The sequence below is a fragment of the Sclerotinia sclerotiorum genome, genomic scaffold (genome assembly GCF_000146945.2).
Source record: "Sclerotinia sclerotiorum 1980 UF-70 scaffold_14 genomic scaffold, whole genome shotgun sequence".
NCBI lineage: Eukaryota > Fungi > Ascomycota > Leotiomycetes > Helotiales > Sclerotiniaceae > Sclerotinia > Sclerotinia sclerotiorum.
The window spans coordinates 201,431-221,885 of NW_001820822.1; the positions used below are offsets into that span (position 1 = coordinate 201,431).

A 20,455-nucleotide genomic window follows, 5' to 3' on the forward strand; every position below is an offset into this window, starting at 1 on the left:
AGTTTGTCGGTATCCTACAATCAATTAACCAAATCGCATTACCGGGGGACTTTGATGCTCACGAACTTTCCATTTGATTCTTCTACCATCGGCGAATTTAGAGCAGCAAAGGCTGCTCGCATTCACGACGTCTTCCGCAAAGAAAAGAAAGCTTTCCCCGCAGATTGTACCAGGCATAGAAACCGATAGAGGTCCTGATTTCCCCATATCATCGGTCGAAGGTCGCGGATCACAATCCCCCACCGATCTGCCTTTATTCGACACTTCTGCCCAAGAAATTCACCGTGCGGAATCTCTACCTTCAAATACCCTACCCTCACATCTGCAAACTTCTTCGACCCTTCCTGCTGGAGACGGTGTCTCTTCTGCGGCCAGTTCACCGAGCGCAGCCTACGCGGGTCTATCGATAGATAGCGATAAAGGCGGGGAATTTACTAGCAACAAAAATCGAAGAAGATTTCCCTCCGAGCCTTTCGAATCAGAGCAGCAAGGAAAATCTCCACGACATAGGGCCATTATGGGAGGCGCAGAAGACACGCCGCACAGGTCATCATCACCGTTAAAAAGACCAGCCTCGGAATTGGAACCAGATGCACCGTCGCCAAGCCAAAAGGAAGATGTCGATATGGTCATGGTTCCGGACACAGACGAAGATGCAGAGAATGCTATTGCAGCTCCAACTGCAGTTAGAGCAGCATCAATCGATATGCTGAGAGATGGATCTACTATAGAAGCTAGTGCTCATTCCGGATCGGCTACCGAGAATGGTCCATTCAATGGTATTATCCATCTGTGTTGTTTGTGAATGAAATTGCTGACCTGGACATACATGTAGACCCTAAATCAGAAGTCCCACCGATCGACTTTCAGGTTTCGACTGTAACAACATTGTGCAGAGCAGAGAGTGAGCGACAACGCAGCGAAGGGCGTGAGGGTGATAAGACATTCCTAGTTTCGAAGAAGTGGCTTGAGAGAGTTATCTCGAGAACCTCTGAAGCTAGAGCGAAGAGCAAGGAAGCCTTGGGGGAAGAAATTGGGCCAATTGATAACTCTGACATCATTCAACAAATTATCCCTCAGCCAGGTCAGGAAGAATTCGTTCAACTTAAGCATGGCATCGGAGAAGATCTTTTCGAATTGTTTCCGCTTGACGCGTGGGAAATGGTTCTCGAATGGTATGGCTTAATGAAGGGCACAAAAGCAGTCGTTCGATTCGCACACAACACAAACCCGGACAAGAGTCCTGACGCGATACCGAACGTGGCCTACGAATATCATCCTCCGGTTTTCCGCATACACCGTGTATGGTCCGAACTTGGCAATAAAGTGGATGCAACCACAAAATCGGAAAATCCGGACGCGCCTGTAATTGTCGCAAGCAGATCAATGAGAATGCATGACTTCTTGAAAATTGTAAAGGAGGTTGCACGGATTCCCATGAAACAAAAGATACGTCTTTGGAGAGTGCCAAGAACGTTGCCTGCCGCTGAACCAGCCGTATCAACTGCTGTTGGTACATCTACTCCTCCTGCGTCCAGACCTGCTACGCCAGCGGCTGATGGCAATACCACAAGCCCGGAACCACAAGATTCATGGAAGAAGTTGTTGTTGGATGTAACAGAATTTACCAAGGTGGAGAGAGATTCGGGCAGAATTAAGGTTGATTTCGAGGATTCGACTGTGAATGAGAATTACAATGGCCGATCGGATCTGGATTTCTGTGGGCTTGGGGATGACCAAGCAATCGTTGTTGATGAACTGATGGAAGGCAAAGACGGCTATGTCTCGAACACAAAGCCATCGCCGAACGGCAAACTCAATGGTGCCGGGCGTAAAGGCAATTCCAGCTTCATCGTTAGCAGCCAAAATAACAGTGGCCGCAATAGCCCAGCACCGTCATCTGGATACAACCTTCGTTCTTCCAATCGAAGATCGAAGAATGGACGGACGCCAGGAACTGTCGGCCTCAGTAATCTTGGAAATACATGTTACATGAATTCCGCTCTGCAGTGTGTTCGAAGTGTGGAAGAGCTAACCAAGTATTTTTTAAATGCTTCGTACAAGGCAGAGCTTAATGGTGATAATCCTCTGGGCCATGGAGGTGCCGTAGCGGAGTCATATGCGGATCTCCTGAGAGACATATACAAGGAACCTCCTCCTATCTCAGTCCAACCGCGCTACTTTAAGAACACTGTCAGCAGATTTGCCACTCAATTCTCTGGATATGGTCAACAAGATTCTCAGGAATTTATTGGATTTTTACTTGATGGCCTCCAGGAAGATCTCAGCAGAGTGAAGAAGAAGCCGTATATCGAGAAGCCCGATTCAACTGATGAAATGATCGGAAATCCGGAAGCAATCAGAGAGATGGCCACCAAGGTTTGGGACATCACCAAACAACGAGATGACTCGGTAATTGCAGATTTGTTCACTGGAATGTACAAGTCCACTCTGGTCTGCCCGCATTGTGACAAGGTCAGCATCACTTTCGATCCTTTCAACAACATGACTTTACAACTCCCAATTGAAAATATGTGGACCCGTACCGTCGCTTTCTTTCCACTCAATGATAGACCAGTCTCTATTGCTGTTGAGATCGACAAACATGCAAGCTTTGGGACACTTAAACGTTGGGTCAGCAAAAAGGTTGGAGTTCCAGTAGAGAGATTATTTACTTGTGAGGTGTATGAGGGGAAATTCTACAAATGGTATCATGATCATCTTCTTCCCACAGAAGCCGTTGAAAACAGCAAAGATTTGGTTACGCTATTCGAATTGGAGGCGCCACCTACAAATTTGCCGAAGCCTGAGAAGGCCAAGCATAATACGTTTGGCAAAAACAATTCCGAAATTGATGAACATTTACCTTGGGACTCTCCTGAGGCTGAGAGGTTACTCGTTCCCGTGTTTTATCGTCGTCTCAAGCACGGATGGAACAAAAAAAATAATTCATGGGACATCACAACCACTCCTCATTTTATAGTAGTTACCCCTCAAGAGGTAAGATATTTCTAGCTTTTTTCACCTTACAACTATGTTTTCGAATCATTGACATTATGACAGGCACGAAGTGAAGAAGCAATCAAGCGAAAGATTTTAGAAAAAGTTGCAACGTTTACCACGTGGCCCCGTTTTAGTGATGAAGACGATCCTTCAAGCGCTTCTGAAAGTATCGACCCGGACCTGGTCGTCACTACTGGTTCTGATGCAGACTCTTCTGGAGACGGTAAATTTGTTGCTCATTCTTTGGATGGTGAAGACGAATTAGTCGACGTAGCTATGAAAGATTCTAACTCTGCTCGCGAACCTGTTGGGGATCGTCCCGCGTAAGTTAGCTTCTTTTTTACACGCTATTCAAAGCTAATTACCTGCCAGTGCTCCTCTGAAAGCCTTCAACACTCGTCGACCAAGATGGGTAGATCCGGCAGAATTCCTCTCTGGAGAATTGCAGAATCTTTTTGAAATCTCCTACATCGCTGATTCACACGGAGGAATGCCAAAAGCTTGGGGTGTGAATGTTGAAACCACCACTTATCCAAAGATATCTGAAAGGAATCCGCAAGTACATCAGATGAATGGCGATGATACCTCAAACGAATATGATGCTATAGACAGCAGAGCTGGATCGATTTCCAGTAGGTCTAGCAAGGACAGCAACGATAATGTTAATGGCTTTGTCCCAGCACCAACGAGGATGGCTGAAGAGTCGAGCGAGGAAGATGATCTCAACCCGATTTCTCCTCCTAGGGTAAGTCATTCAATCTCGCAAGCGTTTCTAACATGTTTCTTTTTGCTTGGAAAGTAGTTCCTCGAATTGTAAAGATGCTAATTGACAAATAGGCTCTTCCAGTCCGGCCGGCTCCAAGATCTAGCGGCAGGGTAGGTCCCAAAAACAAACGTCGCAATCGTAACATGAAGACTTACTCAAAGAAGGGCAAATTAGCTGCAAAAAAGCGGCCACAACTTGAAGGTTGATTCTGAACAAGATGCTCCTGATGATGGTCCCTTGATTCGTCTTGGTGAAGGACTTGTTGTTGATTGGAATGATGATGCATGGGATACTTTGTTTGGGGCTTACAACGACAAAGAGGAATCCCGTGGCAGACCTACTTATACAAATCTTCCTGTTCTTCACGATCCGGAGCTTGTCTCAAAGCGTAAAGCCCGTGATACGAGAAAAAAGCAGGGTGTCACTCTCGAGGATTGCCTTGATGAGTTCGGCAAGGAAGAAATTCTATCGGAAATGGATACTTGGTATTGTCCCAGATGCAAAGAACATCGTAGAGCAAGCAAGAAGTTCGAAATCTGGAGAACGCCAGATATCCTTATCATGCATCTCAAACGTTTCAGCTCTAGTGGTATGCGAAGAGACAAACTCGATATTCTCGTTGATTTTCCAATTGATGGATTGGACCTTTCCTCCCGAGTTATTGAAAGACAAGATGGCAAAGAGGAGATCTACGATTTGATAGCAGTTGATGATCACTGGGGTGGTATGGGTGGAGGTCATTATACTGCCTTTGCGAAGAATTTCGTCGATGGCAAGTGGTATGAATATAATGGTATGACATCTCGAAGCCAGTTAATGTGAATAGCCAACTAACTTACTTAGATGCCTCTGTTTCACAAACACAAGATCTTGACAAACTGGTCACACGTGGCGCTTATCTCCTCTTCTATCGAAGACGTTCATCAGAACCCCTTGGTGGTAAAGCCTTGCAAGAAATCACGTATGCATTTGACAATGTCTCTTCAGATGAGGAACTTTCGGGGGAAGGCCTACGCCTCGGCGGAAACTCCTCCCAACATGGGTCGCCGAGCGCCTTGGAAGGAGTCGCAGCAGCTCACCATCAACCAGATCTCCCTGGTTCGGAGGATGGCGAGGCGATGACGACAGTAAATCAACAGGATCTTGAGCAAGGGTCGAATTATGATGTTCTTAATCAAGGTGGTGAACCATTTTCCGGCTTCAATAATATTCCCTTTCAACATTCAGATATTGACGTCCTAGAAAGTACTGAAGCTGACGAAGGTATAGACATGAGCGTTGATTACAATAATGTTGCACCAAACATCAATCAACAGCCATGGAGCTGGCAACGCCTTAACCAGAATTCCCCAACCTTTCCCTCTGGCGCAGCCTCCGAAGCCGGTGGCGAAGCTGGTAGCGTAGGAGGTTCAGGTGATTTTGAAGCTGGCAGCTTAGTTGGTAGCGACGGGATTGAACATGGTTCCAACCCAGATGAGACTACCAAGGAACAGCGGGTGAAAGAATTCAGTGACGCTATACCTGACGAAGAGTATCATCAAGAAGATTATATACCCGATACTGATCATGTGGGACCAAGTACCAGTGAGATCATGGCAAAATCAGCTGCGATGAAAGAGCATATTCGCGCACAACAACACAATTACGAAGTTCCGGTCGATGATATTCAAGGAGACGAAATCGAGGAGCCTGCTGCTGAAATACATGTCGAGGAAGGTGAAGGATTGAAAGTGGATTAAACTTCTTGCCGACCTATCATACTTTCGTGTATGGATGTGTTCATCGGGAAGGAAAGGAGTTAAAGGATTGCTTTGTGCAGAAGTAGGATGGTACATTCATTAGGTTGAGAGAGTGGATGTATTTGCAAATATGATGTTACTAGACATGAACTGAATATGCTGTTACGACATTTCTACTTTTGGCTCTTAGCATATGGTTGATGGAGTGAGGTGGTGGGGAGAGTGAAAGATATCCGAATGCATGCAATGGAATGGAGTAAATATGGATTTTTTTTGATTTTTTTTTTGACTTGGTTGGTGGGAGGCTGACGGTAGACGAGGCGGAAATGCGGTTGATGAATGAATGAATGCATGCATAAATGTCAAAGAACGAACTCTGGCTGGGTATGAATGGGAATGAATTAAAAAAAAATAAGTGATGAGAAACGGTTCATGTATGTCGTCAAATAGAAATATGCTTTATGAAGGTTGTTTGAAGGTTTCCTGTAGTTGGGAAAGCTCTATTGTTTTGGTGATGTGAAGATTCGAGGTTTGAGATTTGGGATTTGAGGTTATAAGCTTTAAAGTTGAAGCTCAGGTCTTTTTGGGATTGAGGATTGTAGTTGATTTATTATGTTGTGTGTTTGTGGCTTTTTCTTTTTATGTTTCTTTGGGATTTTAGAGTTTTAGGATTAGTTTTATAGGCAGTGATGTAATGTGTCTAGTGGTCTTGAGGTTTTAATTCGGTTATTCGGTGGTTCTTCGGTTCGGTTGTTTGGTTGTTTGGTTGTTTGGTGAGTTTTTCGGCTCGGCCCCGAGACTAGACTGAAAGTACCTATGTTAGTTAGTTATTACTTCGCTGTAGGACTTCTGAGTGGAGGGTACTCGGGGTGGTGGGATTTTATTATTTATGTGTAGTCCCTCTATTCAAAGCTTTATTAAAATTTACATATTAGAATACAATTCTCCTTCCAGTTCTCTCCTTTTCTTTTTTTTCGACATTAGGTGTACCAAACTTGAAGCTGGTGGAGTGGCAACATTTTCTTGTCTAATTCGGGTAGTTGCCGAGTTTCTGCTCTTGAGGAAAATGTCCAAGGCGAAGTTCGGCAAGTGTACGGTTTCATCCCATTCCTCTCATTGAATCTCTCACATCTCTCATTCCTTCCGGACAACATTATTTCAACCCCAGTTTCTAAACGTGCTCCCTGATCCGAGAATTAGAAGCTTTGTTTGACACTTCCCGTCACGTCTTCATCATGTCATTCACGCAATGAACGCCAGCGTCGCAAATGAATCTCTTCCATCATCATATCTTCGCGCGTGTTATGGTCTATGTGCGGATTTTGCTCGATATCTACTTGAAGTTTGGGGGTTGGACGTTAGTTTATGAGGTTTGGATGTTTGAAGGTTTGGGAGGGTTGTAATGGAAGGGTTGGATTGGGATATTGTCGCCGTTACATGAATGATACGTACTGTAGATGCTGGGAGTACGACCATTGAAGTATGCGGCGGTGACGTAAGTTAAGAGGAGGGATAAGCAACCGAATATGATGGTTAGGCTGTCTGAGATGGATACTAATTAGTTGTTGAGTTAGTCTGATTGGTTGGTTTTGCGATGGGATGGGAGGGGATGAGATGGGATAAGGCTGGATAGTATAGGATAGGATGGGATAGAATAAGGCTGGATAGTCTGAGGTTGGATAGTATGGGATTGGATAGATAGGATGGGATTGGATGGAATAAGATGGAATATCATAGGACAGTATGAGATAGTATAGAATAGGGTACATAGGATGGGATAGGATAATATGGATTAGGATGAGATAGTATCAGATAGTGTGGAAATATGGAATAGTATAGAACAGGATAGTATGAGATAGTTTAGAATAGAATAAATAGGATGGACAAAAATGATAAGATGGATAAGATTAAACTCACTCATTGTATCGGTTTCGATAATACTGGAGTAAATGTTCTGGCTTGCCGAGAGGTATTGACCTGTACTCGGACGCGCAATGGCGCCTTGCGCCTGCGATTTAAGGTTAAGTGGTAGGATGACTGAATGCCTTGTATATAAACGGGAGGTTGTCTTCGTATTTCGGCGTAAACTCAGTGACAAAAGAAGTGAAAAGAATGAGTTTGTATTTTAAGTGTAAGATGACTGAATTCTTTATTTGTAGGAGGGGGGGTTGTTGTTGTATTATATACTTCGGGAGGAGGTACACCCACGCGTTGAGGTTGATGCTAAAGCTTTCTTTTCAAGGGTCGTAAGCACAATCTTCAAAAAAACCCCAAATTTTGGCATTTTAATCAATCCAATCAAATAGCAAGATTCTTCGCTAGAGCTACGATAAATATTCTGCCGTGCATTGAAAATGGGCTCGGACGAAGGAACTTGACAGCTGTGACTTACAGAGAGCCCACTGATCAGGAACCGAAAAATGATTTGTGTAGGCAGAATAGTTTGATTGGTTACAAAATCAAAGCGGTGAGGCAAGCAATACGATGTAACTACTAACTGACTACGGCGTCATGGCATGATGGATTTCCAAAAAAGGACTATCCATGCTCTCTTCATGCTGAGTTGCAGGGATATCACGGACGTTACTGCGCCATATGCAAAGGATCTTTGGGGTGTCATCCCGCTCATCGACGCTCGCTGGTGCAAAATAAAGTTTTCTTAGGTTGCTATCGGGTAAAGAACCATTCCGGATAACCGTCCCTGTCCACAGAACCCAGACTACGGAGTACTAACAACCTCCATCTACGCCACAATGAAAAGAGCCAGAACTTTTCATCTTGTGAGACACTAATTTAATTTTCGATGGAAAATGAATGGCTGAACTATACGCTTTCCATAGATTTTAGACAATAAGGAAAAATGCACTTGGATAATGATTTTGTAGTGTAGCTGCTTTCAAACCAAAAATGAATAACTAAACTATTCACTTTCATCATTCCTCCAATCATATAAGATAGAGCTAGTACGGAGGACGCCTCGAGAATGGATGCGACAATAGGGTCTTACAGGCTGTTAGCACTATAGAGGGCCTGTAACTTTACACCCAGATTACCTAACTAACGCTAATTAGCGAATCTATTAGAATTATTAATGTATAATAAATTCTATTAAATTCTAATCCTAATCGAATAAAACTACAAGATTGGAATATATTTTTTGAAGCCTAATTGAGCACTGATTTTCAGGGTTCGATCCGAAAGCTCGAATCACGGCATACTATACTGCTAACACCGTGTAAGGCCCTATAGCCACATCACTTTTCTCTGTAAGTAACAAGAAAAGCAACTTCTTCATTGATTCCGTGCCCCTGTTCCAAAACGTTCACAAGGAAAGAAGTAGGTGGAGACAGCGCCCCCGTATTTCCTTGGAAGGGGAAAGTAGACGACAAAACATTAGACTTCATTCTCCCAATCATATAGGGTTATTCCTCACCTTGGGTAGAATCTCTACTTTGTAGAGAAGAGTTTTACACGGAAATATTACCAGGGGGGTCCGCATAGTGAGGGAAAAAAAGACGGAACATCCTAGGTACGAAGCATGCAGAGTTTTGTTTGATGAGCATTTTGAGCTTGGATAATGAAATGTTCCGAGGTTTGGAAAAGACAAGGGTTAAGAAGGAGGGGTTGGCAACTGACAGCGAAAAAACCTGAATCAAATTGTTATGCTCTTTTCATTTTGGGAAATCCTTTGGATGGTTTAGGTGCTTGAACGTTGTACAAAGTTTATAGGTATATATACAGTATATATACAATATATAGATAGATATATTGACTATACTTTCTCTTTCTTTTCACATTTCAACTTTGAACATTTTGAAAAGTCGATCTGATGAGAATTTGGAGATAAAACTTGGATTGGAAGGATATGGGAGCACTTCCGAAAAGCCATTATCCCTTGGCATAACATCGCATATCAATTTCATATATAACATATACCCTTCTTTTTCCAATGTTGATCTGATCCTTCCAAATGTCTTAATATGCCGAAAATGGAAATGATGATGGGCGGGGAAAATCTCATGATACTTTGATACTTGTGAGCTATAAGTTTCGAAGGGATATATAGGGATTCTTATATCGGTATGTATAGCATTGATGTTTCTTGAATCATTAGTCATATTGTTGAGCCCGTAATAAGCGAAATCCCAACGTTTCCAAAAAAAAGATTGACGGTTCCATCTGCCTTATTGGTATGTTTCCTTAATTACTACAAGAGGTAAAGATGATAATTGATCTTTTTAAGGTCAGGATACTCCTTATCTGATTTAAGGATAGTAAGGAAAGATACAGGAAGTAGAAGGGAAGTAATGCTTAAAGATAATATCTTTTAGATGGCTTGAGGCTTGATGCTTGATGCTTGATGCTTGATGCTTGATGCTTGTTGCTTGTTGCTTGTTGCTTGTGGGAAGAATGGAGAATGAATTGAGTGGCTTTGATTGATCCTGTGCGTTATTACATCATGAAAGACGTGGGTCCTCTCTTTTTGAGTTTGGTGTTTCGAAATTTTCGAAATTCTAATTCATCGTTGAAAAAAGTGTATTATTATTATTATTATTTATATCAATATTATTATTTATTATTTTTATTGAAAAGTCTAAAACCTTTTCGGAAAAAGCTTGGAGGATTGTGATCTTTGGTTCAGGGGTACTCCTATTATTTGTAGGTAGGTAAGTAAGTAATATATACTAGCATCGAAATTTCCACACCGCTATACAGAGTAAGGCTGATGAAAAAGGTACGCGGGACACCGAGATTCCAGTCACAACATACTTCTTCGTTTCATCTTCCGCTCGTTACAGATTCTTGGTATTCCTGGCTACAAGTCTAGATGAAGGGTTCTATTTTTGATATTAATCATACTATCAAATCCGCCCACTCGACACCGAGCCACCTACAACCTACCACCACCCATCGAAAGATAGTAGCTCTCTTTAATTAATCCTTCTTCTCAATTAGTATTTATAATTTTATAAAACATTTCTATAATTTATATAAATATCATTTCGATATCAGGTGACTTTTAATAAAACCTTGAATATTTTAAATAAATTAAATAAATCTTTTATAATTTCATGTTACGAGGTTTGCCGTCTAGATCACGTGGAAGTGCTCTAGGCTCTCGAGGTGGTTTGTTTATAACTAGGCGTCAAGCAGGGACTTTAAAGTAATGACAATAATTGTGACGCCTCACACCTTCGGGTCACGTGGCATGCCCCGTTTGTATTTAATCACAGGAAAACTCGCTACTCTTGTTTTCCTTCTTCTTTTCTCCTTAGCTTAGTATTTTCTAATACAAGATACTTTACCCAGTATTCTTGAGTGTGACAATAATGCAATTCGTAACTAATAGTAGAGTATACTAAATGATTGATCTTGAGCACGAAGCTCTACAAATGAAAACCTATCCCTTATATAGAACTTCATATTCTACTGTATTCCTTTGGATCCCTTGGATCTACTGGATCTAGAGTTTAATTATCTAGATCCCCTAGATCCTCTAGATCCTTAGATCCATCACGTGATTTCAATCAGAACATATGTCTGTGCTTGCTGAAGGTGGAGAGACTCTACGAACCAATTACCATACAATTTTGTATGCGAATCGGTTTGCTTTTCCACGGGGTCTGAGCTCATATGGACAGGTTGACTGTTACTACGTAATACGTAATCCTTGATGTATGCGACTAATCTTCATCGTGTGCACGTGCACAGGCGACCAGGAACAATCCGAGAGACAAATTGTACGGACTGAAAATGGACTGTCTGAGCAGGCTGTATTCGTTCTGAACTTATAATGCCAAACTAACTTCGTATATGAGTATATCTCCAAAATTCCAGACATATTACTGTAATACTTCCCCGTTTTGAAGTCCGCTACTTGTATGTCTAGAAAATTGGCGAAGCTCAAAAGTGGCTGCTCATTAGCCACATGTGGCTAAACCTCGCTTCAAAACTTCAATTTCTTAGTTTCTCCACTTCATTTTGTGACTTCACCACAACAATTCTCTACGACGACACAACAACACAAAGCCGAGAGCTTCAAAACTTGCAAAGGTGAGTTTTCTAGTATATCTCTGAACAATCGTTGGACTTGGAAGTTGGCACTAGCTGTCTTGAACATGGTTTCGATGGATGTTATTCGAAAGTACCATGCGAGAGAAGGAGACGCGATGCAGGCCACATCGTCACCAAAACACCGACGAGCTATCGTTTTCATCTCAAGGGTAACATATATCCTATGTTCTTCAATCTCATTCAACATATTCGACTATAATAAGGCGGGGTCGTGAGGGCACGACCTCTCAAGTTCTGCAGCATTCTACTGCCCCGCAATATGTTCTGTGCCACCCCGGCTGGCCCTGACGGCGTTCTTATGTGCGACGGTTTAGACTTCAACAGTACAAGTGTATTGCTTCTAGGATGAATGGGGCTAACTATATGATTAGCATTCTTTTCAACACGGGTTAGAGAGACGCAAAAGATGCTCGCCAGCTTCATGGCCGTGGCCATGCTTGGAGGTTGGTCATCGATAAGCACGCCGTATTCCGTACGCCAATAAGTCTAAGCAACTTTGCGTTGTAATGGACTTTTTAGTTTAAAACAACTTTTTTTTGATCTAACTATATATCATCGTTTGGACTTCGTTGCACTCTTTGATCAACTTCAGCCTGGAGACATCCGTATAAATCACGTGATGGTACAATGGCACTTCATTCTCATTACGACAATGGCTAAAATGCTGTATTCGATAAAATTGCAGTATATTATAGCATGGACTTCAGTATTCAAACCCACAGATATCCTTGCGCCCTTTATATATTCCAACTCCATGCCAAAATTCGCATGCCATTCGTCAAACTCCAGGTCCTCCTCGTCTTCGTCCTTGGCCCCGGCCGCTCAGTTTATTCTCATTGTGTATGCCAGCGGTGCACCGAGTGAATCTCACCCATCATTATGTATTCGTGGAGGGCAGGATGTGCACGTTTCTCAAGGTCTCCTAATAAAGGTAGGTTAGCATTGTTTCCACTAATTTTGATTTTGCTGAAGAATCAATAATTTTCCGCGCAACAGCTTGCTTGTACCAAGACACGAAATATGGGGTAGAAAATTTTGGGGAACATGAAATTCACAGATTTAGACTCTCCAGAAGATGGAGAATTCAAAAACATATAAATGCAACTACTTACGCCCTGGGTCTTCAATTGAGTAGCGCTGACGCAAAAGTATTGCGGTGATGATGAGTACAACGAGAGATGCGATTCCGAAAATCACGGTTAGAGTTTGGTCCAAATCTAGTAGATGAGAATTATTAGTACAATGCATTGAATCATAATCAAGATCATTTTGAACTTTTTACCTACTCATGACTGAGCTGAGGAACTAGAAAAAATTAAAGTTTGGGTCTTGAACAATGTGTTAGATGTTGTTTCTATTGCAGTGATTCTTTCTTCTTATAACGGCGTCTTTCAGGGCACTGTTTTGGTAGTCAATCAATATTTTCTAGTAACCCCATTTCGAGGGGAAAACGGTACCATAAAGCGGCAAGCTCGCATTGCAGGGAAATGCCAATAGTTTCATTGGGAATGACTGGGTCGTTTTCCGAATCCGCAACTAATAGGTATAGACATGCCTACAATAACTAAGGCCGCGGGGGGCTTTCCGTCAAGTTGTAGCACATTTATGTGTAGCACCAAGAAAAGCCACGAACTCTTGGAATGCATATATTCCCACTTTCATGATATACACCCTGGGATACTGAGATATTTTCCGAGATTTACACAGTCTATAACCCATACACGAGTGGCAGCTGCAACTTTCTCTCTTGCATATGTACCTGGGGATTTTCTTGTGAGGAGAGCTGGGGGGAATGCTCAATTCCAAGCCGAGGAGTGCTTCTGCCTTTCCAGAAAAATCTCAACAGCTTCAAGTAATTCAACCCGATGACTTGCTGATTCATGCGCGGCAATTGATGCCAACATAGCCTCAAATTTAGCTGTAACATTCCATAATGATTCTACAGGCGATTCACCAAATTTAACCCCCGTTCTCTCTATATCATAACCAAAACGAACGAAAACATCCGATAACTTCACCAAGGATTTTAAGAACCTGATTATAGAGGGAGATCACTAATATTACACAGTTCGTCAAAATCTTATCTTATGTAATTTGTCACATGCTACTTTTCATTAATTCCAATTTATTACCATTCCTCTATTTTCTATACACAACATAAATACAAACATAAACTCCCTAGAGATTGAAATACCTTATTTCCAAATAATAATATAATTTACAACTTAACGAACAGTCATAACATTCTATTCTGTCAAATCCACACTCTATTTTAGATACCACCCTTCTGGCTTCCTTTCTCTGTATAGTCCATCAATCCCCTTCCTCAGACACTCGCGCAACACTTAAAACGATGGGGAAGGATCAGCTGGAAGATATTGCGGAGAGAAGTGTCAAGGTTCTGGAGAGAAGTATCTTACGCCGGCGGCGGAAACTTTTTATTGGCGGAGATTGATCGGAAAGAGATTATGCATTCTCTAGGATCCACAACTTCTACCTGAAGTGCCATCAGTCGTATTATTTAACACTTTTCGTTGAGCAATTAGTGCCGACATTTTACAACCATTGCCTTTTTCTATCTAGGAGTCCTGAAAACTACTCATAGTACAATAAGCGAAATCACATCAAAATTGATAATTTTTCACTTTTTCAGATCTTTATTATTTCTATAGAAAATCAAAGTAATTCATCCAAATTCGTATTTGTATAAAGTGTTACGAAGTTTGCCGTCTAGATCACGTGGAAGTGCTCTAGGCTCTCGAGGTGGTTTATAACTAGGCGTCAAGCAGGGACTTAAAGTAATGACAATAATGCAATTCGTAACTAATAGTAGAGTATACTAAATGATTGATCTTGAGCACGAAGCTCTATACAAAGGAAATCCATCTTGATAATATAAGACCTTCGTGTTCTAGCTGATCAGTAGGATCAGTACTGAGCTTGCTAATCCTCACTAGTCAGTCATATGATATTGGTAGCACGTGAGTGTTTTCTTGTTACGCGTGAAGCGCATATCTATATCTCGATCTATATTTTTTACAATATGTAATAAATAAACTCCAGAGTTCTTCTATTGGCTCAAATTATAAATAATTGACCCGAGGATGGTTTATTTCGGGTTCTTAATGATCATTTCTTCTGATAGGAAAGCGGTTCAAAAAGAAAAGACCCTATGTTCATCTGAGCGAAGTTGGAAATTGATGAACTGGGTATGGATATGTTTAATCGCATGCTGAGAAGACCTAATTTCGGGCGAATAGATCGAGGATGTTAGATTCCTTACTTGCTCAAGTAATTATCATGTAAAACGGATTGAGTATTCTCAAGTAGCTGTGAAATTTGTCTAAAATTGAATGTCCGTGTAGGATTAGACGTCTAGATGTGGATTACTGTTCAGAAAAAGTAATTTTAATTTATCTGTGAATGTTTAAATAATTCCTGAGATTTCCTGTCTTTTAATTGCTAGTTGTTATTTGAATATTCGTGGAGAAATCTAGGATTTTGCAGTCATCATACGCCAGTTAGTCCTTAAATTCTTTCTTATCCCAATAGTCTCAACCATACGGTAACACTGCATTTATGCGATTTCTGTTTCCTACTTTTGATTATACTACGACTTAGAGTCGACCGTTACTCTCATTCACTTCAACTATTTTGCTCACAAGTACATAGATCCTGCGCATGAAAGTTTCCATCTTACAGAACCAAGCTATAGAAACAATATCCTATCTAGTGACAATCAATGTAAACACAGGAATAGACATGAACTCCACCTTTTGATTACCTGAGAAATAGCCATTCTTCGCCTGGAATAGCAGACTTCGTATTATTGGAATCGTCAGCTAATCATGGGATAGCGATATTCTTACCAGGAACAGACCGAGCATCTGCGAATAATATGTTTTAGCTTTCGAAAAATTATGGATATTTGATGAAGAAGTAGAGATTAAAGAAGTGCAAAGGTTTTTTTTTATAGTTTGGCAGATTGACAGATTTTATTCGAAAGTGACCCTCGCACTAGCCTAGCACTAGATGTGGTCTTAGCTTATTTAGTGTTGCCGAACGTGGATGACGTCAATTATAAATATAACCTTCATCTAGTAGTACCTCATTTTTTATCCACAACTTACTACCAGCGTGGTCAATCTTTTTGTGATCTAATTCTTCCCAACTCATGTTGCTCTCTAAACACGTTTACACGAAAGTATTAATCAATGCATGAGTACATTCAACGTTATGTTTGGTCGTTTATGTTTACAATATACCTGTATATATATATAGAAAGTTCGTGATCAATGGAAGCGATGGAGTATATATGGCGCGAGAAGTGATATATCAAACCGAAAGAAAAACACTTTTGTAAAAATATAATGGAGAGAAATAGTAATTATTGGATGATATTAATTGGATGGATATTGAATTCATGAACGGCGGAAATCGATAAAAGCCAAGAAAACTTCTAGATGGCCCATCTATTAGTTTCTCTGGGGTATTTGAAGCATCTGTGGGATAGAGAAAATTATTGAGATATTTGATCGATAACAGTGAGTTCGCTCCAACACAATGTATGTCTTTCACGAAAGAGACAAATATAGCTAATAAATTCCACGGTGAGAAGTAATCTTACATTGTAAGTTACAATTTCCACACTTCAACAATTCATCAACTCATCCATCACGATAACCCCACATCAAACCCTCCTACAAAATCACCACAATCACCAATATATTATCATCACCAACCGAAAGTAAAAAGTCAAAACCAAGAGACAAAACCAATTGATTGATTTCCAACTAATTCCTACAATATACCAAAACATAACCATAAATAAAAAGATAAGTGTGTGCCCATATCTCTATTGTCATTCTATCTATGTTTCTATCTATCTATCCATCCCATACAGCCCAACCAAAAAGCAAAAGACAAGACAACACAAAAATGACCAACAAAGGAAAAAGTAAAGACAAGAAATCAACTCTCGATCTTTTGAGACCTGCTCCTATTCTTTCCCATGAGCACCGCATCTACTGTTCCCCATTCCAACAACTCCCATCCCACATTTGATCCCAATATCCTTCATTCTAAAAATCTAACACGCCAATAATTAGACACTCGAACGTCACCCATCAAGAGACAATTATCCCCAAGGTGCTGCACACCCCGGCACTCAACCACCAACCACACTTAACAAAAAGGATTAGCCAACCAAGTCCAAACCTCAGGATTATTCCCCGCAGCCGCAGTTGTAATTCTCGAGCCGAGACTAATTCCCGTATACGATTGAGCCTGACCATGTTGATCCAAATAGCTATAACTCTCAATCTTATTATTGCCCTTCTTATCCTTAGTATCCGAGAGATCGACCTGGAAAGTGGCCCAGTATCCTGCTACACATTGTTGATATGTGTCGTTGACGACGGCGACATTGTTAGGGTTGTTGTTGAGAGCGTAAACTATCTTAGCTCCGGTGGCTGGGTTGGGTTGGTTGTAGTAGCAGGTTACTCGTCCGTTGTCTAGGAATTGTGCATAGATGTTGCTTTCGCTGCTGGCGGTTTGGAGAGTATAGGTTATGTTGACGTTTAAACAAGCGAGGGCAGATGGGAGAAGGGCTGCAGTTGAAATGAGAAGGGTAGAGAATTGCATGTTGAAATTGATGATACTATGATAGTGATTGACAAAAGTAAGAGTTTATATTATAAATGATTGTAAATGTATGATTTGCTATAAGGCTTGAAAAATGATTGATTTAACAAAGGAAAGATTGAAAGATTGATTGATGGCACTGCTAATTGCTGGTTGTTCTGATGCGGAAATGACTGTCGATATGAGTTATCTGCAAGGTGGCTTGATGACCTTTATATCTTTGTTGCTACCTAGAAGAAATGAAAATGGACATGAGACCTTGGCTTCATAAGGCGCTTGTGAGTATAGTCGGCCTTCGGACAAACTCGAGGTTTCCAGTAGTGTTATTTCTTGGAAATTTCATAGTGATCCATCCCATACAAAAATTAAACTCGGCTTACTATAGCAGGAAGTAATATTTAAAATCCGGTCATTCTTAGGGTTTAGTGGGGAATCTGACACCAGGTAAGCGACCGCTTAAGGATTTGACGATTTGACCTGTGTTCAGAGGTGGGATGTAGGTGGAAGCATCCAAATATCAACTATTGAGCAAGAGGGGGTTCTTTTGACGGCGGAAGTAAGGAAACATTTGTCACAAGGCGTGTTTTTAGGGTTAAATGCAATGCCGCAAAAATCAAAGGTTTGCGTCACTCAGGAAATGTCTTGCATGCATGAGGATGGGGTTTCGTGAGCGTGGGGACTAAGCGAATGCGGTTCCTCGCACTGACCAGGCACTAAGCAGTAGAGTGGCCCACCACAAGGAGGATTGACGTTTGCTACAAATAGCCTCAATTTATGGAGCAAGCGTTTAATAGTTGGGAGAATTACAGTAATAGCAACATCCTATAGTCCTAGAGCGGCAAATCCGGCATGCTCTTCCCACGTGGTAAGACAAGGCCATGTAACTTTTGACCACGACCGTATCCTCGGCGCTGAGGAGTTATATTGGAACAGGAATAAGCCACCCCAACAACTTGAAGGGGATATGTATAGAAACAGCTTTAACTTGTGCGCTTGAGGCGAACATAGGAATGAGGATGCAGGTCTATATGACCAGAATCACCGGTAGGCTATCAATAGTATGTAGAGGTGCCTAAATAGAGTAACAGAATCAAAAAGAAGGGGCGAGTACCCTCATGGCTTGCTCCTGTAGCAAAACCACAGAGTACATGCTTCAATTTTGTAAGCAAGACCATGTACTGCCTGTGGTCTCTTCAACGGCACTTAACATGAGCCATAATATTGCATGTCGGTGAGTAAACAGTAGGAGCTTGGAAGCTGGGAAGAGTTTTTTTTTAGAAAAAAAATTTGTCATAAAGGGATCTATGTATAATTTCTCTTCTCAATCTTGCTTTAAGTTTGCTATTCATCTTTCAAACCTTGCCATTTCTGCTTGCATTAGCAGACGTTCGCGCAGGATTCGATTTTGACTGTCCTATCTCCGTCTAGACATTGATGAAAGGATTCTTTAAAAAGCAAAGACTTGATCTTCCAGTTTGCTGACTGGCTTTGCCTTTTTGAAGCCCAATCCTTCAGAGGCTTTCTTCATGGCACTGATCATAGGTGGTGGTCCGCAGAGCAAAAGCTTAACATCGTCCGCTGGCTTAGGAAGCCAATTCTGTATGCCATTAGCTCTGATATCATTGGTGGGTCAAATCTTAAAGACTTACGGTAATCATTTCAGGAGTGACAAAGCCAACGCCTCCATCCCATTTCTCTGGTGGATTGTTCAAAACGTAGTGAACTCGGAATCCCTTGTCCTGAGCGGCCAAACCATCCAAATCATCTTTCAATAAGATATCCTCAGGGTTAACATTTGCGAAAATTAAATCGATTTCAGTCTTATCTCCAGTTGCTCTACCTCTAATAACCGCGCGGATAATCTGTAACATGGGCGTGATACCAGTTCCACCAGCAATCATACCAAAATGACGAACCATATTGGGAGTATATACCATTGCACCCTTTGGGCCACGAACTTTAATAGTTTGACCAACAGTGAGCGAAGCCATATATTTGGAAATGTTTCCGGTAGGGTAGGACTTAATGAGAAGGTCGAAGTATCCGGGTTGGTGATCGCCAGAGACGGGCGTGTAGGATCGAACGATTTCCTTGTTTCCCCCTTCGGGTTGAGGAAGGACGGCGGAGATGGAGATGTGTTGACCGATAGGAAGACCGAGAATGGAGGTAGGCTTTGGCAGACTGAATCGGTAGCTATGCGGATGTTAGGAACTGCAGTTAACGCGGGATAGAATGAAACTGACATTGCTACATTGTGTGAAATGATAGTCTTCTCCTTGAGTTCGAAATCTTGAAAGACAGTTGGCTTGAGAACTGGAATTTCTTCTAGAGGAAGTGTAAGTTCAATATTTCATCAATGGGGTGTGTGTAAGAATAAACTCACGACTTGCCCAAATCTTATATCCCCCAAGAAGAGCAGCAAGAGCAACGGCAAAAGGAAGCCAATCTTTTTTGACAATTAAGCATCCAAATATTAAAAGACCAGATGGAATATAGATTCCATCAATATATGCTTTTGACATGAACTTATTTGCCGGTGCTGTACTCATTTTGGTAGATTTGGTGAGACCTCGAGAAATTGTTGGGCCTTTGTTTGTGATCCTTGCACTTGTTGCTCCTTCAATATTTCAATTGAATGAAGACCCCGATATACGCTATGAAGTTGTGAGTTACACTTCTCGTGAGTCCGGAGAGGTGTCGAATATTGCTTACGGAAGACCCAACTTAAGAGGATAAGGTATTGGTGGTGACAATTGAAATATAAAGTGCCGTGTTGTGGGTTCTTCGTTGCTGACAACTCAAGGTCATCTGATTTTTTTGCTGGAGGTCGGAGCTCGCTTCACACTTTATCCCGATGAGGATAAGTTATCCTGGGCTAAGAGCACCAAGCCATCAGTGAGCCTTTTCGGTAGATGAAACTTGTCAACAACCTCATCAGATTGGCAGGGCTGAACAAATACCCATTACTCCATAAAGTAAGATTCAGCCACTTTGAGCAATGGGGGAATCTGTCTGTCGGAATGGAGACAAGATAGACGGTAAACATGAGGATTCACCATTCCCTCTTACCGATACAGATAGATGGGTCTTGTCACAAACAGATGAAGAATTTCATCTACACGACTGGGAAGAGTTGAAAGAGATCATAGGTGAGCTACTTCTGATTGTGTTGATTAAATGAGCTACACTTTTATACAGTATATGGTTGCAAGAGCAGAGAACATGCGAA

The 20,455-nt window shown here is 41.5% G+C and overlaps 9 protein-coding genes across 9 annotated transcripts; 4 read left to right on the top strand and 5 right to left on the bottom strand.

Annotated features, from left to right (window-relative positions):
* Positions 1–517: 517 nt before the first annotated feature.
* On the top strand, positions 518–5,508 carry SS1G_09687 (hypothetical protein; the record flags this gene model as incomplete). Its single annotated transcript, XM_001589004.1, has 7 exons — positions 518–779; positions 836–3,000; positions 3,064–3,326; positions 3,376–3,748; positions 3,841–3,879; positions 3,944–4,562; positions 4,613–5,508. The coding sequence occupies 7 exons, from the start codon at positions 518–520 to the stop codon at positions 5,506–5,508; spliced, it is 4,617 nt and encodes a 1,538-aa protein (XP_001589054.1).
* Positions 5,509–6,234: 726 nt separating this feature from the next.
* Positions 6,235–7,429, bottom strand: SS1G_09688 (predicted protein; the record flags this gene model as incomplete). Its single annotated transcript, XM_001589005.1, has 4 exons — positions 6,235–6,307; positions 6,604–6,679; positions 6,961–7,062; positions 7,426–7,429. The coding sequence occupies 4 exons, from the start codon at positions 7,427–7,429 to the stop codon at positions 6,235–6,237; spliced, it is 255 nt and encodes an 84-aa protein (XP_001589055.1).
* Positions 7,430–8,009: 580 nt separating this feature from the next.
* SS1G_09689 (predicted protein) lies at positions 8,010–8,285 on the bottom strand (the record flags this gene model as incomplete). Its single annotated transcript, XM_001589006.1, has 2 exons — positions 8,010–8,146; positions 8,243–8,285. 2 exons carry the CDS (start codon positions 8,283–8,285, stop codon positions 8,010–8,012), a joined length of 180 nt encoding a protein of 59 aa, XP_001589056.1.
* Positions 8,286–11,842: 3,557 nt separating this feature from the next.
* Positions 11,843–12,067, top strand: SS1G_09690 (predicted protein; the record flags this gene model as incomplete). The annotated part of the gene is made up of 2 exons (XM_001589007.1): positions 11,843–11,906; positions 11,955–12,067. 2 exons carry the CDS (start codon positions 11,843–11,845, stop codon positions 12,065–12,067), a joined length of 177 nt encoding a protein of 58 aa, XP_001589057.1.
* Positions 12,068–13,134: 1,067 nt separating this feature from the next.
* Positions 13,135–14,038, top strand: SS1G_09691 (predicted protein; the record flags this gene model as incomplete). The annotated part of the gene is made up of 2 exons (XM_001589008.1): positions 13,135–13,435; positions 13,893–14,038. 2 exons carry the CDS (start codon positions 13,135–13,137, stop codon positions 14,036–14,038), a joined length of 447 nt encoding a protein of 148 aa, XP_001589058.1.
* A 1,038-nt stretch (positions 14,039–15,076) lies between these two features.
* Positions 15,077–15,759, bottom strand: SS1G_09692 (predicted protein; the record flags this gene model as incomplete). The annotated part of the gene is made up of 4 exons (XM_001589009.1): positions 15,077–15,154; positions 15,246–15,292; positions 15,453–15,470; positions 15,714–15,759. The coding sequence occupies 4 exons, from the start codon at positions 15,757–15,759 to the stop codon at positions 15,077–15,079; spliced, it is 189 nt and encodes a 62-aa protein (XP_001589059.1).
* A 1,008-nt stretch (positions 15,760–16,767) lies between these two features.
* On the bottom strand, positions 16,768–17,226 carry SS1G_09693 (predicted protein; the record flags this gene model as incomplete). The annotated part of the gene is made up of 1 exon (XM_001589010.1): positions 16,768–17,226. The coding sequence occupies one exon, from the start codon at positions 17,224–17,226 to the stop codon at positions 16,768–16,770; it is 459 nt and encodes a 152-aa protein (XP_001589060.1).
* Positions 17,227–17,827: 601 nt separating this feature from the next.
* Positions 17,828–18,223, top strand: SS1G_09694 (predicted protein; the record flags this gene model as incomplete). The annotated part of the gene is made up of 2 exons (XM_001589011.1): positions 17,828–17,845; positions 17,951–18,223. The coding sequence occupies 2 exons, from the start codon at positions 17,828–17,830 to the stop codon at positions 18,221–18,223; spliced, it is 291 nt and encodes a 96-aa protein (XP_001589061.1).
* A 450-nt stretch (positions 18,224–18,673) lies between these two features.
* SS1G_09695 (hypothetical protein) lies at positions 18,674–19,775 on the bottom strand (the record flags this gene model as incomplete). Its single annotated transcript, XM_001589012.1, has 4 exons — positions 18,674–18,823; positions 18,876–19,419; positions 19,470–19,551; positions 19,610–19,775. 4 exons carry the CDS (start codon positions 19,773–19,775, stop codon positions 18,674–18,676), a joined length of 942 nt encoding a protein of 313 aa, XP_001589062.1.
* Between the last annotated feature and the right edge of the window lie 680 nt (positions 19,776–20,455).